This window comes from Chanodichthys erythropterus, chromosome 10, assembly GCF_024489055.1.
Source record: "Chanodichthys erythropterus isolate Z2021 chromosome 10, ASM2448905v1, whole genome shotgun sequence".
NCBI classification, from domain to species: domain Eukaryota; kingdom Metazoa; phylum Chordata; class Actinopteri; order Cypriniformes; family Xenocyprididae; genus Chanodichthys; species Chanodichthys erythropterus.
The window spans coordinates 13,390,103-13,414,394 of NC_090230.1; the positions used below are offsets into that span (position 1 = coordinate 13,390,103).

Genomic DNA, 24,292 nt, shown 5'->3' on the forward strand with positions numbered 1-24,292 from the left:
ATGGTTTGCAGGTCTGATAGGGTCATGAATTGCAAGGAAACAATGCTAAAGGTAAATATTAAAACTCAAATTTCAAATGAAAATAAATCGAATCAAATAAAATGATCAAATCAAAATAAAGAAAATGATTGCCATATATATTTTGCTGTTGATGTGAAAGGCTGTGCAAAAAGCAAAGCAAAACAAAACAAAACCACTCAGATGCTTCTCCACTGTCCTTTTATTTTCAGGCAAAAAAGCCAATTAAAATAAATAATATATAAATAAATAAATAAATACAGAGCCTCTTCTTCAAGAGGCTAACTAACTGTATCGGACATTTATAGTTTATCTGGAGCTCCTTCCAAGCGTTGCACGCTGACGGTTGGCACGTTTTCGTGATTAATGCACGGCAAGTGAATGAGCAGCAGTTAAAAATAAAAAGGGCAAGTTCTTCCAACTGAGTGATTGGGTCATTTATTCCCATCACAATGTGATATTTTAGTGCTGTGTTTTCGACACCCCTGATAATGAAGCATTTGGGGGGTTTATTTTCAGGTGACGCCATTTTCGTGGAACACGTTTTTGCTCTTTGTAAGAATGGAGGCCGTAAGTAAGTGTAAGTAGACACAAGAAACGATAGCGAAGATTACTGTCTCAGCCACCTCATTCTGTCTTGGATGATGCAGTCAAGATCATCCAAGAGCAAGGAGTAATAAGTGCACTTTCACAGATGGGGAAGTGATAGAGTGAGAGCAGAGGGGTGAATGCTGGAACAAGGGGCGACAAACATGTTGCCATTTCCGCTCTTGTACAGACACCATCCGTATCGGTGAGAAAAAAAGCTGCCAGGGAGATGCATGCTTATAGCCTCAACGGTACGGGCTGTTGGCACACTTGATTTAAAGGGGCTGGCGCTTGTTAAAGCTGATGCGAGCCGAAAGCACTCGGGTTTCATGCACTCACACTCATAGCCACAAGGTGCATCAGCTTGGTTTATTGAGAGCAATTACAGGCCGTCCGTGGGGAGCCCATTACGACGCTTGGCTTTACGGCTCTGCAACTGGTATAGGATCCATCTGGGGTCTGATTTAGGATTTCCTAAACTGTACATAAAAAAAGTACATACAATTGAATGAATGAATGAATCAATCTATCTATCTATCTATCTATCTATCTATCTATCTATCTATCTATCTATCTATCTATCTATCTATCTATCTATCTATCTATCTATCTATCTATCTATCTATCTATCTATCTATCTATCTATCTATCTATCTATCTATCTATCTATCTATCTATCTATCTATCTATCTATCTATCTATCTATCCGTCTGTGTTTTTAAACTATTTTCAGACTTTTTTCAAACATTCAGAGATTCAGAGATGGCACGCAACTCTTACTAAAACTTAGTATATTTAATGTAATATACTCTTTGGGACATCATAAGCAGTTTTTATATGGCCTTGAAGTTTGAAAAATTAATTTTAGATATTTTATGGACCCGCAGGAACCCTAAAGTGCCAGCATTGCTGTGATCTAGCACTAAACCACCAGTAACTTGCATCAACCCACCTGGAAATCCAAGCTGGTCTTTGCTGCAGAGAGACGTTCAGAGTGCAAAATCTATTTGCCAAACTAAGTTTTGGGAATTCTGTGCAATTGTTGGGCCAAACTTCAATAACTGCTTTGCTGAAACTAGACTAGGAAAGTTGCCAAGTACTAGGAAAGTCTTCCTATAATGTTTTCCTCTTTTTCCAGCTGCCTCAGTAACACTAACACTCTGCAGCATTCATCAAATTCGCACCAACAGAAGGAAGAAATTTTCACTGGCTCACAGCCCTGACTGGTAACCTGATTGGTAAAAAAAAAAATCCTCATGCTGTGGCTCTCTGCTGCATGAAGACTGATGCTTGATGAATGCTTGATTCGTCCCCCTAAGTGTGTCTGCCACAGATTATTAGGTAGCGTATCGACTATCGACATAGACCTATGCCAAAAAACTCTCCAGAACAACTCGACAATGTTGATTACAGTATTTAATCTAAATCAGTGGTTTCCAAATCTGGTGCTGGGGACCCACCGCTCTGCACATTTTGTATGTCTCCCTTTTTTAACACACCTGATTCAGGTCATCTGCTCATTAGATGAGAGCTCTATGAACTGAACCGAGTGTGTCAGATAAGAGAGAAATAGGATCCGAAATCACAGGCTTTCTTAAGTACTTATTTTGAATAAGCAAGTATGAATGTAAACTGGGCATACTAAATTCACCATGTTGCCTTTATCTCTAGTGTCAGCTGCATCATGTCACCACCATTCACAAATCTTCTCCTGTGGCCTCACAGGATAGTAAAGTGTCCATCGAAGGCACACTTCAGAATTTCACTGGAAGTAGTAGGTCATCGGGTACATTTTGCCTACTCTTTTAGGCAGTAGTACTGTGAATTCGGACATACTTCTTTTGTCACATACCGTTTTTCACCCACTTTATAGTAGAGAAGTATGTGATTTCAGATGCCGCCATAGAAAATGTGCAGAGCAGTCCCCAAGTTTAGGATTGAAAACCACTGATCTAAATAATACTAGTTTAAAGGTACAATTTGTAAAATTTTTGCAGTAAAATATCCAAAAACCACTAGGCTAGTGTTATATATTTTGTCCAGCTGATTACTAACAATATCTCTAATGTTTTCAACTACTTGTAAATCATGAGAAAATTCCCATTCTAAACGGTGACACGGGGCAGTGCAGTCGCCTGTCAATGACGCAGTTACCTTTGTTACCGCCTTTACTGACGTAGAAACCACATGACAACAGTGCCGTGGACAAATGCGGAAGTAGAGTCTAGCGTCCAGCAAACCACTAGCTTGCTTCAAGCAGTTCCTTATTTACTTCTTGCACGTTTTATGGTGGATTGTGTTAATTATTTATGGAACATAATTACTGCTTACCATCTGCCGCTGGTTCTGTCGACAAAGACAGCTCCCGTAAACTCATGACCGGAAAAGCGGAAGCGGCGCCGGCGACTGTGTCATAATAAAAGTCCCGCTGCTCGTGAGGCGTGTGTTGATCAATCGCTCCAGCTCCTCGTTCAGCTCCCACAACACTCGGTCCTGCTCTGCTTCATACTACAGTAACGTTAATAATCGCATCCACGAACATGAGTTCTTACAGACTCCAATCCCTATTCTTTTGCACCGTCCGTTGAGATGGAGACCACGTCCCAAGTTTCCACTCTAAAACTTTACGTCATCAAACTACGCCTTTGTTTTAATAGGCTTCTAGCGACCTCTAGCGGAAAAAAATATCACAAATTGTACCTTTAAGAGAGTTTAGACACTTTGGAATGACTCAAAATCCACCCCACAAACTCAAAACAACAAACTAACATGCAACAACTGCTAATGAATTTGAACTTTTGAACCTTAAACCTCATTAATATGCTTTAGTTATCAGACCTTCAACTTTCTGCTTGCTATATATGGAATATGCAAAATGACTGTCAGACAGCAAGTGTCTTCTGATTGGCTAAACAAAGAATCCGACCACAGCCTGAAATCAAATACAAATATATAATTATTAAATATACTGAGTGGCATTCATAAAAAACGGCAAAAAGACAAGTTAGAAATTTGTTTCTCTACTCAACTCTTTAGCACTCTTCACCACACGCTCCTGTTGATGTGATGTTATAATTAAGAAATCTTCATTAGTGCAAACACTATCTAAAGACCCAGAAGGCCGTGATTAATTTAGCTGTGCTCAATATTAGTTGATGCAGGACCTCAGTGGTACAACTCACTGTCTGTCTTGATTAATTTCAGATCTGCCTCCCTCCAGCTCAGGCTAGATGGCATGTAACATTCCCACCACTCTTTTCAGCTGTCAATCAATCTGCTAGTCTTGACAAAACTTCCTTCAAGATAAAAGAAATTGCCATCAGGTTGGATAGGTGCATTGTTTAACCTTGTTACAAGCATGCAAACTTCAATAACTAGCCATTTTCTCTGGAAAGAAAACTTAGGGACAGAAAATGATCAGTGCTTGGGGAAAAATTTCACAAAAATGCCCCAGATATGTGGGGTAAAATATATTCAGCTACCTCATTATAAGTGCATATGCAATATATTCACAATATTCTGCATCAGTGAATTATTTTAGATTAATCGGTTTAACTCTTTAAGGTATTCATCCTATTTTGAGTGCAAGCTCCTGTTTCTTCTATTTTGTTACAAAATGTGTATTTCTTCCCTCAATATGAGTCAACACTGCAAGATACAAAAATAACCTGCCAAATATTTATTACAAATATTGACAAATCCTGCATTCTAGCATGAAAGAATGGATTGAGACTACATGATGGTTCTCAGATGCATCACCACCATCAGACAGAAAATCTTACAGAGGTTTAACTAATGACATGCATAATAGTGACATGCACATTGGCATGTCATTATATTTATGTGACCTGTGCTGGCAAAATGAGTAGCAATTTTGTAATAAATTGTTATTCTCTATTAAAAAAAACCTTCAAAATGATGTGTGATTTGTTGGAATCCAACAAAAAATGACTGAGAAGTCGATAGTCATCAAAGTCAATTTTCAGAAAAATCGAGTTAAAGTTTTCTGAAGGTTCCAAAACAAAATCACATAGCAACCATACCTTAAAATCTCTGGTAATACCAGCAAATTTGGTACAAACCAACCAAAACCATATCTTTAGGAAGAATATATATATTCAACTTTTTTCCATGATTCCACAATTGTTTGATTAACATTAATGCAACAGACAGCCTACAGTATACATTAAGATACTGTACCAAATGGATCTAATATAATGTTACACATCAGATGTTTTTCCCCAGCAGTTAACCAAAAGTTCACTTAAGACATAACAGATAATGTTTGCGTGAATACTCGACAAAATATATATACACAATACTCTGTGTATATGTGTATTTCTGGATCGCGCGCTGTCTGAGGCATCTTTGTGCGTGCGCCATGGATCTGTCAGTCAGCGCAAGATTGATTTGTTTACATCAGCATGAGTTTGAAAATCACATTTCTTTGGTTCAGACTCATGCCAGACTCATGAGAATTCGCTATGAATATTCACAAAGATGGAATGCTGCACTTTACAACAATACCAAGCCCCAGTCGTCCAGAAGTTAGCAAAGGAAAACAGCATTTTTAATGGACAAAGGAAAGGTACTGTCAGAAAACGTACAAATAAAGATACTTTTAGATGTTTAATTGCTATTTGGAGCAGTGGGTTTGCTAGACAAGATCTTAATGAACTATTTTTTGTGAATATTTTCGTCCGAAATTGACATTTTTAACTTGTTTTACCTGTAGCTCGAAATTAGCCTCCTATTGCCAGCAGAAGTCACACACACACACATATATATATATATATATATATATATATATATATATATATATATAAAACTAAACGTAAAATTGCTTCTTTTTTCTTCTTTTTATTAATAAACTGGTTTATTTAACAATTTGTGTCTTTCTCTTTAAATAAATTAAATTATAATTAACTTTTTCTTAAGAATAAAAAAGCTTATGTTGTAAACTATATATACAGGGAGCCCTTTCTTACACATTACTATAATATTAAAGGTTACAATTAACAAGAGAGACCAAAATATTAAATTCAGTTGCTATTTATTTTTAGATATAATAATCAACACTTAAAAAAAAAATTGCACATAAGGCAGGTTTTGCACTAACTTCTAAATCTAATTATAACATTATTTCTCCAATTCATTTTTGAAATATAAACATTTACACATTTATTGTCATAACTTGTTTTCATGACAAATTTATTTAAACATATATTGGTAACACTTTATAATAACTGCACACTATGAAGCATTAGTTAAGCATTAGTTAATAGTTAATTAATCACTTATAAAGCATTAATATACATTAGTAAGTAGTTTATAAATACAGCTATAATTGCTTTATTCTTGATTTATAAGCATATCTATAATGTGTTTAATAATTGTATTTTCATACTTTACTAATAATCAATTTATTGTTTCTAAATTAAGTATTACATTATTTACAAACCAGTTATTTAGGAGTTGTCAGTAGTTAATTTAGTAAGTGTAAGTAAATGATTAATAAACTATTTAAACATTCATTTATACATCTTATTATTTAGACACATAGTAATAGTTACTTAGTGTGTTAGTAAATGTTTTATTAACACATATTCCTACTGCAATTCATGATTAATTCAGGTAGTTATAAAACATTTAGAAGTGGTCAGTTAACTATTTTTGTGAGCTCATCTAAAGTGAGGACTATTTATGCTTTGTAAAGCTTTTATAAATGAGATTTAAAGGTTCAGTGATCTTCTACACTGCTGTTCTCTAATTTTTAAAGTTAGTACTGAGGTAGTTTTGACACTAGGAATATGTTAATAAAGCATTTATTAACACACTGAGTAACTAATACTATATGTATAAATAATAAGATGCATAAATGTACATTTAAATATTTTATTAATCATTTACTTACACTTCCTAAATGATCTTATGAACCACTGACAACTCCTAAATTACTGGTTTGTGAATAATGTAATGCATAATTTAAAAATGATAAATTGATCATTAATAAATTATGAAAATACAATTATTAAACTCATTATAGATATGCTTATAAATCAAGAACAAAGCATTTATAGCTGTATTCATAAATGGCTTACTAATGTCTATTAATGTTTTATAAATGATGAATTAACTATTTACTAATGCTTAACTAATGCTTCATAGCGTGAGTTATTCTAAAGTGTTACCCATATATTAAATAATTAAGACATTACTAACAGGTAAAGTAAATATAATGAATATATAAGCTAATATAGTGCATAGAGTTAATTTCTCTAGTGAAATAACATGCTGTGGAGAGTAAATGACTTCCCTGAGGTAAATGTGCTACGTAAGATATTATTCTCAAGTTGTTTAATTAATGTTTTTTCCATGGTTGAAACACTGGTCATGTGTAGGACCTTCTTTTTGCGGCCAATACAGCATGAATTCGTCTATTGATTTTATACAGTGTACAGTTTAATGAACAAGAACCTAATATCAAGTGACTTACATTTTAGACACCAAATCACCTGTTTCGCTCTATTTCGCCTACTAAAATAGTTCCAGACAAAGTCCACACAGAATTGTTTAGCATCTCTGAGCAACACTTTCTGAATGAATAAGCCATTGGAATGGATCGGTTGAATCTCAATGACTCACTCATTAATAGTGATTCGCTGCCATCTACTGGCGGGTTTAATTTCACTGTTAAAGTGTCTTAATTCTTAATAACAGTATTTAACATTGTCTATTTTCAACATTTCAAAACATTATTTATGCATCTGTAACTGCTCTTGACTGATTAACTTTAATAAAGTTTAATCTATAGTTAAACAGTTATACATTAGATTACAATTTCTGTACATGAAAATCTTGTGTTTAAACCTACATGAAAAACTTGATAAGCACTGTTTATTACAAGTATATGTTTGTTCTGTTGTATTTATTTGTGCTATTACTCGTAATTTGATAATTTGTTACTATTTTATTACTTGACTGTTTATTTGTATAACAATATTTAAAATTTAAGTGAGTTAATCTAGTAGCTTTTGGTGTCAAAACCCTATTTATTAAGGTTACATGTATCAAAAACAACAAAAACAATAACTAGGCTTATTTTATAGGCCCATTTTCTTGGGGCAAGTGAAAATTTTGGCAGGGCAAGTAAAAATTTAAACCACTGGCCCGACCAGGCCAGTAGATAAAATCCTTAGTGTTGAGCCCTGCTGTATCATTTTAAAAAACTTGCACTATGAAACACGTTTTCAAAAGCTTGCATTTCCGGGCCCCCAAAATGCTGTTGTCATGTAAATCAATGGCCAAACGCATAAAAAGTTTTCCGTTTTTAGTTGAAAAGGAGTTATGTAAACGCCCCCTCAGTTTCATTGTCCAACCCCTGTGATTAATTGTAAGGCTGTGTGAAGAGAACAACAAAAAATGCTGGGATGTTTATGTCATCACACTATGCTGAGGACAAACTCGACTATGACAACAAAATGATTTTGTGCTGGGTCTAAGTTAATAAGCATCAGGCATGACTTCAGCTCATAAATCTTCCCCACACATTTGACTTAACAAATACTTCACAGTCAGACAGATACGGTGGGAATTGCTTGCAGTCACTAAATTGAGCAGGAAGGGAGAGATATATGCCTAAATTGTGTGTGTGGGTCTTGGGAGTTTTGCAGGTGGTTTCGTGCATCGAAAGCATTGGTTTAAAATGTGATTCGGCAAGCCACAGGAAGCATTAATATCCCTTCATTCTCACTCAGGATTGTGCACCTTTATCCAAAGGCACTTCCTGTTCTCTCTGAACAAATATTTATGTTACGGATTGGGATTTAAAAAGAGAAGTTATAGAACTGAACAACTGCATGATATTAACATATGCAAGTGACATGAAATACGTTTGGAAGTGCATTCTGCAGCACAGGGATTAATTAAGCATGTCACATGCTAATCAGCTTTTTATTCAATTTGCAAATGATTAGCTTCACACAAAGAATAGAGGATGTTTGTAGCACGCCATGCATGTTTATGCATTTCTTTTGTTCGATTTTAAGAAAGCCAGTTGAGCAGAAATTACCAGGAACATCTACTCCTGAAGATTTGAGAAGAGTAGATTTAGAGGGAGGAACCGGCAGAGAAGCGTGTGAGACAAAATTACTCATCCTAAAAGCTACATTTCTTCAGAGTGAACGCTGTATGGAAATTTAGTGACGTTAAAGACAATGAAGGATTTTTCCCCCCACAAACATACATTAAGGATCTCTGTGAAATGCTATTAATGTTTTAATTCAATGTTTTAATGTGTTAAAAAAGCTGTTACCTCAATTTGAGCATCCGGAAGGGTTGCAATTAGCATAACGTATTAATTGGCTCAGTGGGTCTGTTGATACACACTACACTGTGTATCGAACAGCTGGCCTCTGAACCTGCCAGTTTGATGGTGTTGTAGGTGTATTGACATCGTTAGTGGTCGCCATGGAAACTGGAGGTTTCTGTTGGAAGCAGGTAAGCTTCAAAGGACTGATGTGGTTGTGATGAGAAAAGACAGTCTTTGAATCACATTACACCGGAGACTGGGCGAGCAAACAAATTAACCTGACACGGGCTTCAGCTCCTCTTTGATCATTCTTATTGAAGGGGTGTGTGTGATTGTACATTAACCACTGTTCTCGCACAAAACATCCATATTGGTCCTCTCGATGTGTAATTTAAAAAAGCTACTTCAGGTAAGGAATTTATGTTTAACAGAAATTGTGACAATGCGGTGATGCAAGCCTGATGTGCAGTGTAGTGAGTGTCATATATATGTCAAAAAATATATACATTAATAGCAAAATAAATAACCTAAAAAATTCTAAACATATATATTTTATTTTAAAGGCTATATGTAGTACCTGCCCGCTTTCTCCACCACATTTTCCCATTCATTTTCTATAGGAATTTTAAAAAACATGAAGATATGAACCAAACCAAGTAGTCCTCCAAACCAAATAAACAACACAAGATTACTAACTGATTTGAAGCAAAAAGTATTTCCAATGAAGCACTGCAGTGATTAAATTAAAAACTTAAACTAAAAACATAAAGCTATTGATTTAGAGTTGATGATAATACATATAAAACAATATATTTCAATATATTGTACAATATTCAGATATAAATAGAAATGTAATGTATTTTCATATTTATTTATTCATTAAAGAAGTAAAAAAAAAGTTCTTCTGAAGAAAATTATTGGGAATTTTACTTGCGGAAGCAAAAACAAATATTTCCTATGAAGCACTGCAAATTATATAATTGAATTAAAAACATAAAAATGATTGATTTAAAGTTATGGCACAGTTTTCAGATATAAATACAAATGTAAAGTAGTTTCATGTTTATTAATATTCATTAAATGTAATAATACAAAGTTTCTGCAGCAGAAGAACTGATTTTTAATTTAGAAGATCTAGAAGATCTTTAAAGTCAGTTCTTCAGAAGAAATTGAAATTGATTTTTGCACTGATCGTTGCACTGTACAATCTTTTCAAAATCTCTTCAAAATCAGACATTTGAATAAGCACTTGTACAAAATAAAAAAAATAAATTAAATATTACACACTAAATGTGTTCCTGCATGTTAATGGAAAATTAACATCGTCATCACCAGAAGGGCAGCCATGAGCCTGTTTCAGTCCACTGCTCCCACTTCTCCAGCACACTTTACAAGACATAAAGTGTGTGTATGATGGGAGGGCTTCCCCCCACTCTCTTAGGGAGGCTGCATTTGGAGGGGAGGATTTGGGTGAAGGTGCGTTTCGCTCCACTAGAGCGATCGCAAGTCCGACTGCATCTCTCCTACTGCTTCCTCTATTTTCTCACTCCTGTTTCCCTCTCTGTCTCACTTACTCTCTCTCATGGCTGGGACAGGATTGATCGCCCATGCTTCATTGCCTTGCAGCTGAACACTTGGTTGTAAGGCCATAGGATGGTACAGCAAACACATTCAGGCTGGAGAAAGCAAGCATGCTGTGGAGGTCTGACATTGCAGTGGATTACACCAGGATTAAATTTGCTGGTCTCAGTACAGGTGCAGCTTGTTTAGTTTGATAGGACTCACCTGGGCTATCTGCACCTATTGCTGTCTATGTGAAGGCTCGTACCTGAACCTGCTTATTTTTTTTTTTGTGTTTTTTTTTTGTTTTTACTCAACTATTAATGTATAATGTATCTCATCTGTCACCATGTAAATATATTTATGATATTCTGCGACAATATAATATAATGTTAATTATTGTTTGGAGTTCTAATATAATTTTATATACTCATTTATTTAAGTTATGACATGTTTTATTGCATAAATGTATAATTAAATATATATATATATATATATATATATATATATATATATATATATATATATATATATAAATAAATTCTTATAATTAATGTTTCTTGTCCATTTATTTCAAGTAGCTTTGTAAAAGCAGTTTCCCTTTCAGTCGGACACATTCGACATAAGTCAGAAGTGAACAGACGAATTGGGATATTGCAAGAGAGCCCTATCACCTTTGAGTGTAACTTAAAGTAACTAAACGAGCCAATGGAAGATTGGCATGCGAGCTTTGCATCACACGCACCTCCCCCGGGTATAAATGCAGTTGTGAAGCATTCGCATATTGTCTTTCGCTTTGGAGCCAAGCATTGTGTTCCCGCTAAGATCACCTTTCTGTGTAAAAAAATTAGAGTCTTTGGAGCCTCTTCTTTGTCCCATGTTGGTGATACAGCACTTTACAGAGGCGGCCGTGAGCTTTATACACAGCTCTCAACTGCTGTTTTCACAGCAATTCTGTTGCATTCCCGGTCAGGTTTGCGATTTGGGCCGGTTTTGTCTGTGTGTGTTCATTGTTGGCGGCATGTGTGAACCTACAATCACACCGTGGCCGATCCCCTGTGTGTTTCAGTACAATACAAAGAGCGAGTTCCCTTTCTAAAAGAGCTTAACATACGGACACTGCATCTTTTTCAAGATGTCATTCCATCCGTGTGTTTCTGGATGCGGTTATTTCCTATCCTCATTGACCGCAACGATCTCTGTCTTGCATGTCTGGGCATAAGCGTGCTGAGGCTGTGTTTGTGGGTGGTTCATGCTCTCTCATCAGAGCATGACCACGTTGGTGTGTGGTTCATCTTGCCTTTCTCGTAAGGGCTTGAGCGCTCAGCGGCCATGTGCGATCAAGCTGCCGGCTGAGAGCACGTGTTGTCATGGCAACCAAGCACGCTGTCCGGCGAGAATCAAGTGCCTCGAACGAGGTGGAGTCCCCTCACCTATACCCAGATCTAGTTTTTTCTGGTGCTCCAGAAAAATGCTACTTTGGTGAGTAGCCAGGATGACCTGAGGATTACAGTGCGACACTACCTGCCGAGCCAATCTCTGTGGAACCCCACTCCTCTAGCGCATCACAAGCATGCCGAGACTGTGTTGGTGGGTGGTTTATGTTCTCTTATGAGAACATAGCCACGTCGGCGTTCAGCAAGCCGTGTGCCGTCCAGTTAGATGGCCATGTTCACTCTCAGCAGTTTAGCTCGCCAAGGGCGTCAGTGATGCTACCTGTCGCTAAGATGGGTGACCAACCTGGAGAACACTTGTTCTGGAGAGAACACTTATGTTTCTGTTTATGCCCCTGTGCTTCAGGTGGAGATTGCTGTCCTCCTGGCGAAGGACGCAATAGAACTGGTCCCTCCAGCCGATATGGAGTCAGGGTTTTACAGCCCCTACTTCATTGTACCCAAGAAAGGTGGCAGGTTACGGCCAATCTTGAATCTGCAAGTCCTGAATCAGTCCCTCCACAGGCTGCCGTTCAAGATGGTAATGCAGAAACGCATTTTTGATGGCATCCGTCCCCAAGATTGGTTTGCAGCGATTGACCTGAAGAACGCGTACTTTCATGTCTTGGGGGTCAAGGGTTGGGCATATCAGTATTACATCCTACCCTTCGGGCTGGCCCTGTCGCCCTGCATCATTTCAAAGGTTGCTCCTCACCGCTTCAGCACTGGCATCACGGCTGAGTCCTGAGATGGGCGTAGCAACGCGGCGCATTCTGTGTGGCTATCACACCGAGCTGCCGTCCTACCTTCACTTAGTGGTCGGACCCTTCATTCTTGCGGGCAGGAGTTCCCCCGGAACAAGTGTCCCGGCATGCTGTGGTCTCCACAGCATGCAGCCGACGAGCTTTCATGGCAGCCTCTGCTTCCGAGAGAATGGAGACTCCATCCCCAGGTGGTCCAGCTGGTTTAGCAGCATTTCAGAGTCGCACAGGTAGACCTGTTTGCCTCTCCAGACACAGCCCATTGCCAGTTGTTTTACTCCCTGACTGACGCACTCTCGACACAGATGGCACACTGGCACACACTTGGCCCCGGGACCTTCACAAGTATGCGTTTTGCCCAGTGAGCCTGCTCGCACTGCTACTGTGCAAAATCAGGGAGGAAGAGGAACAGGTCCTGTTAGTTGCACCCTATTGGCCCACTCGGACCTGGTTTCCAGAACTGATGCTCCTCACAACAGCACCTCCTTGGCCCATTCCTCTGAGGAAGGACCTACAGACTCAGAGATGGGGCACCCTATGGCACCCGCATCCGGACCTCTGGAAACTTAATGTCTGGTCCCTGGACGGGATGCGGAGGTTCTAGGTGATCTACCCCAGTCGGTTGTAGACACCATTACTTCTGCTAGAGCCCCTTTCTACGAGGAACCTCTATGCCTAAAGTGGAACCTGTTCGTCGAGTTGTGTTTTTCCCATGGGGAGAACCCCCGAACTTGCTCGATCAGGTCAGTGCTTTCCTTTCTGCAAGAAGGGTTGGACTGAAGGCTGTCTCCCTCCACCCTTAAGGTGTATGTTGCTGCCATTGCTGCACATCACAACACAGTTGATGATAAGTCCTTAGGGGAGCATGACCTGATTGTCAGGTTCCTGAGGGGGGCAAGGAGACTGAATCCACTTCGCCCTCCCTCTATACCCTCTTGGGACCTGTCCCTGGTACTTACAGCTCTCCAGGGACCTGCCTTTTAGCCTTTGCAGTCATTGGAGTTAAAAGAGCTATCCCTTAAGACAGTACTCCTGGTTGCATTGGCCTCCATTAAGAGGGTAGGGGACCTGCATGCATTTCGGTTGATGAATCGTGCCTGGAATTCGGGCCGGGTAATCCTCACATTATCTCGAGACCTCGGCCCGGGTATGTGCCCAAGGTTCCTACCGCTCCCTTCAGAGATCAGGTTGTGAACCTGCAAGTGCTGCCTTCGGGGGACGCAGACCCAGCCCTGGCTTTGCTCTGTCCCATCTGTACCCTGCGCCTTTACGTGGACAGAACGCAAAGCGTTAGGACCTCATACCAGCTCTTCATCTGTTACGGAGGCCAGCAGAAGGGAAAGGCTGTCCCCTGATGTGCGCCAGGTCACTGTAGCTTATGCTGGCTGCTGGAAGGGGTCAGTAACGGTGGCTTTTTATTAGGGATCCCAATTTGTCGGTTCACTTCTGACGTACGTCAAACGTGAACGACTGAAAGGGAACGTCTCGGTTACGTATGTAACCCTTGTTCTCTGAAGGAGGGAACGGAGACGTATGTCCTGTCGCCATAGTTCCTGTGCCTCCGCTGAAGTGCTGGGTTACATGCTCGGCTCCTCAGCGAAAAACAATATACGAGTGCTTCACTACTGCATTTATACCTGCTCCCGGGGGCGGTGCATGTGACGCAAAGCTCGCATGGTAATCTTCCATTGGCTCGTTTAGTTACACTCGAAGGTGATAGGGCTCTCTTGCGATATCCCAATTCGTTGGTTCACTTCTCTGACGTATGTCTCTGTTCCCTCCTTAAGGGAACGAGGGCTACATGCATAACCGAGACATTTTCCACTCAATTGGTCATTATCAGTACATAATGCGGTTAATTCCAGATCAGGAATTTCCCCCACCTCCAAAATATCTGTCATCATTCTTATAATTTGCATGTAAGTGTGCATTTGTGTTATTTAATTACCTTTCTCACAAGTGGCTCCACCATAGCTGGGCAGACACAGACATACAAAAGAGTTTATCTCATCAATGCAGGTGCCTCCATTCTGACATGGATTGGACTGACAGTCATCAATATCTGTGAGAACAAACAGAGACAGAGATTATTAAATTCTGAAACAACACATTGTGTTACTTTTTTTTAACCTTTTCATCAGAGTTGAGAAAGTACCGCAGGTGTTAAAAAAATGGCACACTAGAAAGTTGTTATTCTGTTCTCATTATTTTCCTGTTTTCAAACTAACATATGTCCTAACATTGCTATATTTCCAATTACTGAGGTAAAGTGTCTTGCTGGGGTTACAGCAATTAACTTGTACAACACGTGGACTACAATCACTATAATAATGAGCTGGACCATTTTTACAAACACTTTGTGCAAAAAAAGAATTCAAATGAGAGCGGACCAGCTGGGAATATCAAATTTGTATATGTGTGGGGAATAAATCAGCCGGTTGTGCTGAAAATGTATTTGCTGTGCCTTGCTGTTGTTTCTTCAAGAACTGAACATACATCTATGATCTATGTTGTTTCTCTCATATCATATTTTCATCAAATGTTTGGAACAAGATCAAGTACATTTTTACATTTATATATTTTTGTTTTCAGTCTGAAGAACAATGTAACAAACCCATTTGGATTATTTACACTACTTTAACTCAAATCAAAGGTTCCCATTCAGTCGGTCACGTTCGACGTACGTCGGACAGACCGACGAATAGGAATCTCGCCAGAGAAGCCAATCTACTTCGAGTGTAACTAAACGAGCCAATGCACATTGGCATGCAATCATCTGCATCAGCTGCTCACCTCGCAGCGCGGGTATATAATGAGCAGCAGGTGCGTTGCATCTTCAGCTTTTCGCTTCGGAGCCGAACTACTGCAAACACGGTGGTTTCTACGAGCGAGTGTTTGAAGAACGGACTTCAACGAGCCAGCTCTCTCTCTGACTGCTCTTCTCGTCCGGTGCAGGAGGAACAGCACAGCAGCGGGGCCGATTTTTTCTTCTTTGCTTTGTGTTTTGCCTTTTTTATTTGAGCAAATTAAGCTGTGTATCAGCGTGAAGGCCGTTTTCACGGCTGGTGACGGTGCGCTTTAAGAGCGCTAAAAAGCTGTTCTCACAGCTGGTAAGAGCAGCGTCTGCAAAGAGAGTGCACACGACAGGCTGCACATTCCCTGTCTGTGCTGCAGCGGCTATTCCCCTGCGTGCTTCAGCACCTAAAAGAGTCAGTCCTTGAAAGAGCTTACACGAGTAGTTCGCGTCTTTTTAAAGATGTCGTTCTACTTGTGTGCTGCTGGATGCGGTCGTTACCTGGCGCCCCGGGATGGTCACCAACGCTGTATCGCGTGCTTGGGCTTAAGGCACGCTGAGGCGGCGTTTGTGGACGAGTCATGTACCCATTGTGGGATGATGACCGTCGCGGAGTTGCGGTCTAGACTCCAGTTCCTGCAAAGGGGCGGAGTCCCGGTGCCGTTGCCTCGTTCCAATCCTCCTCAGAGGGTTGCTTCGGGCAGCGGCACTGGTGACCTGAGGATCACGGTGAGCGCGCTTCCTTCGGGGAACCAACCCCCTAGGAACCCTCATCCCTCCTGCACTCCGCAGCCAGTAGAGCTGCCGGGGGAGCGTGGTGGACCACCCCAGAGGTGTGTACCATCCGTATCCTTCGGAGCTCCCCAGGATGACCGGATGTCGATCGCTGCATCGGAGGGTGAGCCTGATACTTCCGCGGATGACGATTCGGCGCAGCTGCCTCCCTCGGGAGTGACAACTGTGCCCGATTCAGACCCGGAAATGATGGCTATGCTTTCCCGGGCCGCCAACAGGGTCGGGCTCGTGTGGAATCCTCCACCGTGTCCCGAGCCCTCGAGGTTGGACGATTGGTATCTCGGGGTGGCAAGGGCTGGTTCTCAGCCCCCCACCCCAGTGCCTTTCTTCCCGGAGGTGCATGAAGAGCTCACTGGCACGTGGACGGCACCTTTTACTGCCCGAAACCGTGTCGGTGGGTCCTCCTCCCTCACCACCCTTGACGGCGGGGCAGCGAAGGGTTATACGCGCATACCCCCTGTGGAACGGGCCGTTGCTATGCAACTGTGCCCTAACTCCACCTGGCGGGGGAGCCGTCTCTCCCTTCCCGGGCCTGTAAGCACTCGTCGGATCTTACCGGCAAGGCTTACCAGGCCTGTGGGGAAGCTGCCTCTGCCCTACACGCTATGGCGTTGTTGCAGGTCCATCAGGCCAAGGCACTGAGGGATCTGCACGAGGGTGGTCATGACCCACAAGTTCTTCAGGAACTTCGTGCCGCGACGGACCTCGCGCTTCGTGCGACGAAGGTTACGGCGCGGTCAGTGGGTCGTGCGATGTCCACACTTGTGGTCCAGGAGCGCCATCTCTGGCTGTGTCTCGCGGACATGAGGGATACCGACAAGGTCAGGTTTCTTAATTCCCCCGTGTCCCAGACCGGCCTCTTCGGCGACGCGGTCGAGAACTTTGCCCAACAGTTCTCGACTGTACAAAAGCAGTCTGAGGCCATCAGTCATATCCTGCCGAGGCGGTCAGCTGCTGCTCCACCACCGCCCGCAGCACCTCAGACTGCTCGTCGCCGAGGGCGCCCCCCTGCGGCCGCCCCCGCTCCCGCGCCCCAGCAGCAGCAGCCTCCGGCTAAGCGGCGCCGTGGAGCCGGTCGCGGTCGGGGCGCCCAGCCCGTCCCGCCACCCCCCAAGAAGAAGGGTGGCAAGGCCAAGTCCAAGCGGCCCTAGGACGGGCGACCCGGAGATGGAGAGGACTGCTCTACAGGAGGTGGTGACCGCACCGCTCCTTCCCCCGGAGGAGGGCCGGGTGGAAAATCTTTTGTTTCCTTTTGTTTTTGTTCCGCCGCTGGCCCAACAGCCAGCGGTACCCAAATTCTCAATAAAAGAGCAGTTTCCTCTATCTCCGGGTCCGAAGAGGGCTCGGAGAGCAGTGGGAGGGCAAGAACCTCACCACTCTCATCCCCCTCTTCTCTCGCCAGCGGACAGCAGCGAGCAGCAGGCAGTCAAAGCCTCGACTGCTCCCTCTGTCCACCCGTGGAAGCAGGTAAGTGTTGCACAGCACACTGTGACGCCGCGTCGGGCCGCCTCGCAGAGAGAGCCCCCGGGCCGCGTCCCTGCGTTCCACCTCGCTGCCCCGCTGCGGGTGCGCCTGTGGTTCCTCTGGTCCCGCTGGTACGGTCTCTGGGGGCCTGGTTAGCGCTCACCAGTCCGTCCCGCTGGCTCATTCGGACCATCAGGCTCGGCTATGCGATTCAGTTCGCCCGGCGTCCCCCAGGTTCAAGGGCGTCCACTTCACTGTAGTGAAAGATGTCGATGCCCCTGTCTTGCGTGCGGAGATCGCAGTCCTACTGGCGAAGGATGCGATACAGCCGGTCCCTCCAGCCGATATGAGGTCAGGGTTCTACAGTCCCTACTTCATTGTACCCAAGAAAAGCGGCGGGTTACGACCGATCCTGGATCTGCGCGTCTTGAATCGGAGCCTTCACAAGCTACCGTTCAAGATGCTCACGCAGAAACGCATTTTCGAATGCGTCCGTCCCCGGGATTGGTTTGCAGCGATCGACCTGAAGGACGCGTACTTTCATGTCTCGATCCTTCCGCGACACAGGCCTTTCCTGCGGTTCGCGTTCGAAGGTCGGGCATATCAGTACAGAGTCCTACCCTTCGGGCTGGCCCTGTCTCCCCGCGTCTTCACGAAGGTCGTGGAGGGAGCCCTTGTTCCCATGAGAGAACAGGGTGTTCGCATTCTCAACTATCTCGACGACTGGCTCATTTTAGCACAGTCCCGGGATCAGTTGTGCGAACACAGGGATTTGGTGCTCAGACACCTCAGCCAGTTGGGGCTTCAGGTCAACTGGGAAAAGAGCAAACTCGCCCCGGTGCAGAGGATCTCTTTTCTCGGTATGGAGTTGGATTCGGTCGAGCAGATAGCACGCCTCACAGAGGAACGTGCTCGGTCAGTGTTGAACTGCCTGAATACGTTCAACGGCAGGACAGCGGTCCCACTGAAATTCTTTCAGAGGCTCCTGGGGCATATGGCGGCTGCTGCGGCTGTAACACCGCTCGGTCTGCTTCATATGAGACCGCTTCAGCACTGGCTTCACGGCCGAGTCCCGAGATGGGCGTGGCAGCGTGGCACGTTCCGGGTGTCAATCACTCAGGAGTGCCGCCGAACCTTCAGTCCGTGGTCGGACCCCTTGTTTCTTCGGGCAGGAGTGCCCTTAGAACAGGTGTCCCGGCATGCTGTGGTGTTCACAGATGCTTCTGCCACCGGCTGGGGTGCCACGTACAACGGGCATGCAGTGTCAGGGGTTTGGACGGGACCCCATCTGCATTGGCACATCAACTGCCTCGAGTTGCTGGCAGTACGCCTTGCTCTGAGCCGCCTCAAAGGCCTGCTACGGGGCAAGCATGTACTGGTCCGTACGGACAACACTGCGACCGTTGCGTACATCAACCATCAAGGTGGTCTACGCTCCCGTCGCATGTCGCAACTCGCCCGCCATCTCCTCCTGTGGAGTCGGAAGTTTCTGAGGTCGCTTCGCGCCATTCATGTCCCCGGTGTGCTCAACCGTGTGGCCGACGAGCTATCACGAGCTGCGCTGCCAGGAGAATGGCGACTCCACCCCCAGGTGGTTCAGCTGATCTGGAGAGAGTTCGGAGAGGCTCAGGTAGACCTGTTTGCCTCACCAGAAACCTCCCACTGCCAGTTGTTTTACTCTCTGACCGGGGGAACACTCGGGACAGACGCACTGGCACACAGCTGGCCCCGGGGCCTGCGCAAATATGCGTTTCCCCCAGTGAGCCTACTTGCACAGACTCTGTGCAAAGTCAGGGAGGACGAGGAGCAGGTCTTGTTGATTGCGCCTTACTGGCCCAACCGGACCTGGTTCCCAGAACTCTCACTCCTCGCGACAGCCCCTCCCTGGCCCATTCCTCTGAGGAACGACCTTCTTTCTCAGAGACGGGGCACTCTTTGGCACCCGCGTCCAGACCTCTGGAAACTCCATGTCTGGTCCCTGGACGGGACGCGGAGGTTCTAGGTGACTTACCCCCCGAGGTACTTAACACCATCACTTCGGCTCGCGCACTGTCTACGAGACGTGCTTACGCCTCGAAGTGGAACCTGTTCGTCGAGTGGTGCTCTTCTCGCCGGGAAGACCCCCGAAGATGCTCGATCGGTGTCGTGCTTTCCTTCTTGCAGCAGGGGTTGGAGCGTAGGCTGTCCCCCTCCACCCTCAAAGTCCATTCTGCTGCTATCTCCGCTTACCACGACCACATAGATGGCAAATCTGTTGGTCAGCACGACCTGGTCGTCAGGTTCCTTAGGGGGCGAGACGGTTAAATCCTCCTCGTCCCCCTCCATACCCTCTTGGGACCTTACTCTGGTGCTCAGAGCACTTCAGATTGCTCCCTTTGAGCCTTTGCTGTCAGCAGACTTAAAGATTCTGTCTATGAAGACTTTGCTGCTGGTGGCATTGGCCTCCGTCAAGAGGGTAGGGGACCTGCAGTCATTTTCGGTCGACGAATCGTGCCTACAGTTCGGGCCGGGTGATAGCCATGTGGTACTAAGACCCCGGCCTGGCTATGTGCCCAAGGTTCCTACCACTCCCTTCAGGGACCAGGTAGTGAGCCTGCAAGCGCTGCCCTCGGAGGAGGCAGACCCAGCCCTGGCTTTGCTCTGTCCAGTTCGCGCCTTGCGACTGTACATAGACAGAACTCGAAGCTTCAGGACCTCAGACCAGCTCTTTGTCTGTTACGGAGGCCAGCAGAAGGGAAAGGCTGTCTCCAAGCAGAGGATGGCCCACTGGATAGTGGATGCCATCGCCCTGGCTTACCAAGCTCAGGGCGTGCCCTGCCCGCTCAGGTTGCATGCTCACTCCACGAGAGGTGTGGCATCCTCCTGGGCGCTGGCTCGTGGCGCCTCGCTAACAGACATTTGTAGAGCTGCGGGCTGGGCGACACCTAACACGTTCGCTAGATACTATAGCCTTCGTGTCGAGCCGGTCTCCTCCCGTGTTCTCGCCTCAGGTCAGAGGCACGGAGAGGCCCCGGCTTAGTGTCGGCTTGCTGCGCTACATGCGCGTTCTATTCTCCAGAGAGTCCCTACGGGCAGACCCTGTTGAGTCCTCCGGTTACCCTTCGGCAGCCGACGTGGCGGAGCGTCTGGCGCCAGGCCTATACTCCGTTGTATCCTTGAGAACCGGATTTAGGCTGGGTTCCATATGTGTGACCCTACGGGGATCCCATATGGCTTTTCCACGGCTGCTCTTAAACGAAGCCCGTGTCTTTCCCTCTGGGAGAACCCATCTCTATCGAGTTGGAGTCACCCCAGTTCTTCCATATGTAGCACAGCCCTACAGGGTTAGTCCATATGTACTTCTCCACATAACTCCTTCGGGGAAGGATGTGGCTTCCGCAGCGTTCCTTCAAACGAAGGTTACGCTTCCCAGCGTTATCCAATAGTCTCACTGAATGGGTTTTGGAACAACAGTGATCGACCCTCTCTGTGTGTTAGCCCTGTCCCACCGTCCGCAGGCAAGGGGGTTCAGGTGGCTTACAACAGAGCGCTGGAGGAGGGCAGCTCCTGTGGCGCTTTGGTAGGGATTCCTATTCGTCGGTCTGTCCGACGTACGTCGAACGTGACCGACTGAATGGGAACGTCTCGGTTACAAAGGTAACCCTCGTTCCCTGAAGGAGGGAACGGAGACGTACGTCCCGTCGCCACAGTTGTTGTCCTGCTGTGCTGCCGCCTGCTTGGTTCGGCTCCTCAGCGAAAACCTGAAGATGCAACGCACCTGCTGCTCATTATATACCCGCGCTGCGAGGTGAGCAGCTGATGCAGATGATTGCATGCCAATGTGCATTGGCTCGTTTAGTTACACTCGAAGTAGATTGGCTTCTCTGGCGAGATTCCTATTCGTCGGTCTGTCCGACGTACGTCTCCGTTCCCTCCTTCAGGGAACGAGGGTTACCTTTGTAACCGAGACGTTACCATACAAAGCAGTTTTGCATAAGCGTCACTGGCATATTTCCAGATATTTCAGCATGACAGCTGTGATGGTAAACCTGACATTTTGTAATGTCATTTTGCAAATTAATGCACCATAAAAGTTAACTGTAAATATGCAGTGTGAAAATTACATGATTTGGACATCAGCTTTTTATTAGAAATCTTTGGGGTGCAATCTGTTGAAGTTCTTCTTATGTAACCCAAATTGTTTTGATAAAAATAAAATAAAATAGTAGTTTTAACATGATATATTTAAGATATGTAAATCTATAATCAGTGTTGGGAGTAACACATTACAAGTAATGTGAGTTATGTAATTAGACTACTTTTTTCAAGTTACTAGTGAAGTAGGCATTACTTTTAAATTTAAAACAAAATATTTGATTCACTTTTTCAAATAAGTAACACAAGTTACTTTGTTTTCCTATTTATTGACTGACAGCTCTCATGTCCTCACCTTGAGAGGAATCGTGAGTAAGTGCAGAGGCGTTGTTTGTGTTGTGTAAACATGCATTTACTCATCTCACTTGCGCAAAAACAGATTCAGTATCCTACAAAATGAATAAAAAGAGTGAAATGCAAACTCAGAATATTAAGCAAACCTGTGATAATAAAACATGTTACACAAATTTACTTGTGTATTTAATCTAATTTTATTAACCAATGTCTTTGCTGCTGACATTCTTCTGCTTCTTGTTCTTCTGCAGTCCAGAATGGCAGCACACCTATCATATACCCAGTGCAATGCGGTGCCAGGTGCGACGCAAGTGTTTGTTGCTAGTTTAAGCCCGACACAGTTATCCAGTTATCATTTTCATGTCCTGCGCCCCGTTGTTTAAAAAGCAAATGCATTTGCGCCCATTTGTGAGCCCATGGGCATGCTGGTCTGAAAGCGAGGTGCGTTCAGGCTCATTGCTATTTTGAGGCAACTGAAATAGACTGCATAATTGACCAACTGAAACCTGGTCTAAAGTCAATGGCGCAATATTTTTTTTTTGTTATTTAAAGGGAGCGCTAATAATATGCGCTTATAGGCGGGTGCACAACGCACATACACTCTGCTTGTTACACACACAGGGACGCTCAGCAGCACACAAACATGCCAGATATTAAAAATAAAAGGATTACAATGTAAAAGATTATAATTGTGTGCATAAAGATAAAAATGCTTTGGTGGACTCTGGAGGTGGTAGATGGTCTGCTTTAACCTTGCACACGAGCAGATCTGTTTCCTTGCTAGAGAAGCGTTCCCCTTGCAAATTCCACCATGTAAATAGCAAATCCGCCATCGAGCAACTGGCTTTTAAAGGGAATGGGAGATGAGACTCTGATCAGTTTATTGCACGTTACAGACAAAACACACCCATTACTCATTACGAGAATAGGGACAACCCTTTTAGACCTTGTGCCATGCACGCCAACCATTTTTCCCATCCTTAAACTTGCAAAAGTGGATTCGGACACACCCTAAGTGCACCTGTGCTGTGCGCTTTAGACCATGCACTTGGATCATTAAAATATGGCCCTTGGTGTGAAAGGGCCTTTACATTTGTCAAAGTTATTAATTTTTTTTTTTTTTATTAAAAAGCAAACAAGCAAGCCCAGCACAGTACTGCAAAAGTAACGTAACGCATTACTTTACATAAAAAGTAACACATTACTTAATTATTAATTAACTTAATTTCCCCAACACTGTCTATAGTAAGTGATAAATAACGACAGTATTTATGTATATTGTGATTTTCCATCCAATAATTATCTTAATCCTGATTCCTGTTGCTATGGTTATCAACTTGAATGTGATTTTCATCAAGCATCTATTTACCACCAGGTAAAAATGTTGTAATGTTCCATTATATAAGAAATATAAAGATTAAATATTTAACTACATTTTTTTAATAAATAAATAAATGCATAACTGAGAATAAATCAAAATAAATACTTCATAATAACTTAAACAAAAAAGTAGGAAATTGACATGTTTTGAGTTCTAATATAGCTTTAATATAAAACATTTATTTATGTATGCATGTATGTAATTTTTTATTACATTTTATTCTTATATATCAATATATATATAAAAAAATAAATTGCTTAAATACAAACTTGTATTTGTGGTTAATAAAATGTGGAAATCCCTGAATAAATATGACAATCAAATATTTATTATAATATATTATATTATATTAAATATATTTAAATATAGAAATAATATTAAAAATAAATAATAAATAACTTGTACAGTTTGTGGTTAATAAAAGGTGGAAAACATTTAAGAAATATAAAGATGAAACATGTAAGTATACGTTTTAAACATGCTTTTGGCAGAAGAACAGGTAGGCCTACTGATAAATATACAAAGTTAAAAATTCTTGAGAATCTTGAGAACAAAATTTCCAGTGTAAAAGCTTCTCAAACACTCATGCTTGTATTTACACACACACACAAAATATATATCCACATATAAAATTAGACCCAGGTCAGTGGGGTGCATGCAGACATAGACACACATACTCTAAATCCAATAGTCCACCTGCCTGCAACCATTTCTTCTGCTCATCCCGAGCTTGAGGGCAAAATCAATTAAGACACAGCT

General features: G+C 43.3%; 1 protein-coding gene across 1 annotated transcript in view; it reads right to left on the minus strand.

Moving 5' to 3' along the window:
* ncanb (neurocan b) overlaps positions 1–24,292 on the minus strand; it is a 130,256-nt gene that overhangs the window by 12,915 nt on the left and 93,049 nt on the right. Inside the window, exon 10 of the mRNA XM_067398657.1 lies at positions 14,620–14,733. Coding sequence (XP_067254758.1) covers positions 14,620–14,733 — 114 coding nt within the window. The remainder of the gene's footprint in view (positions 1–14,619; positions 14,734–24,292) is intronic.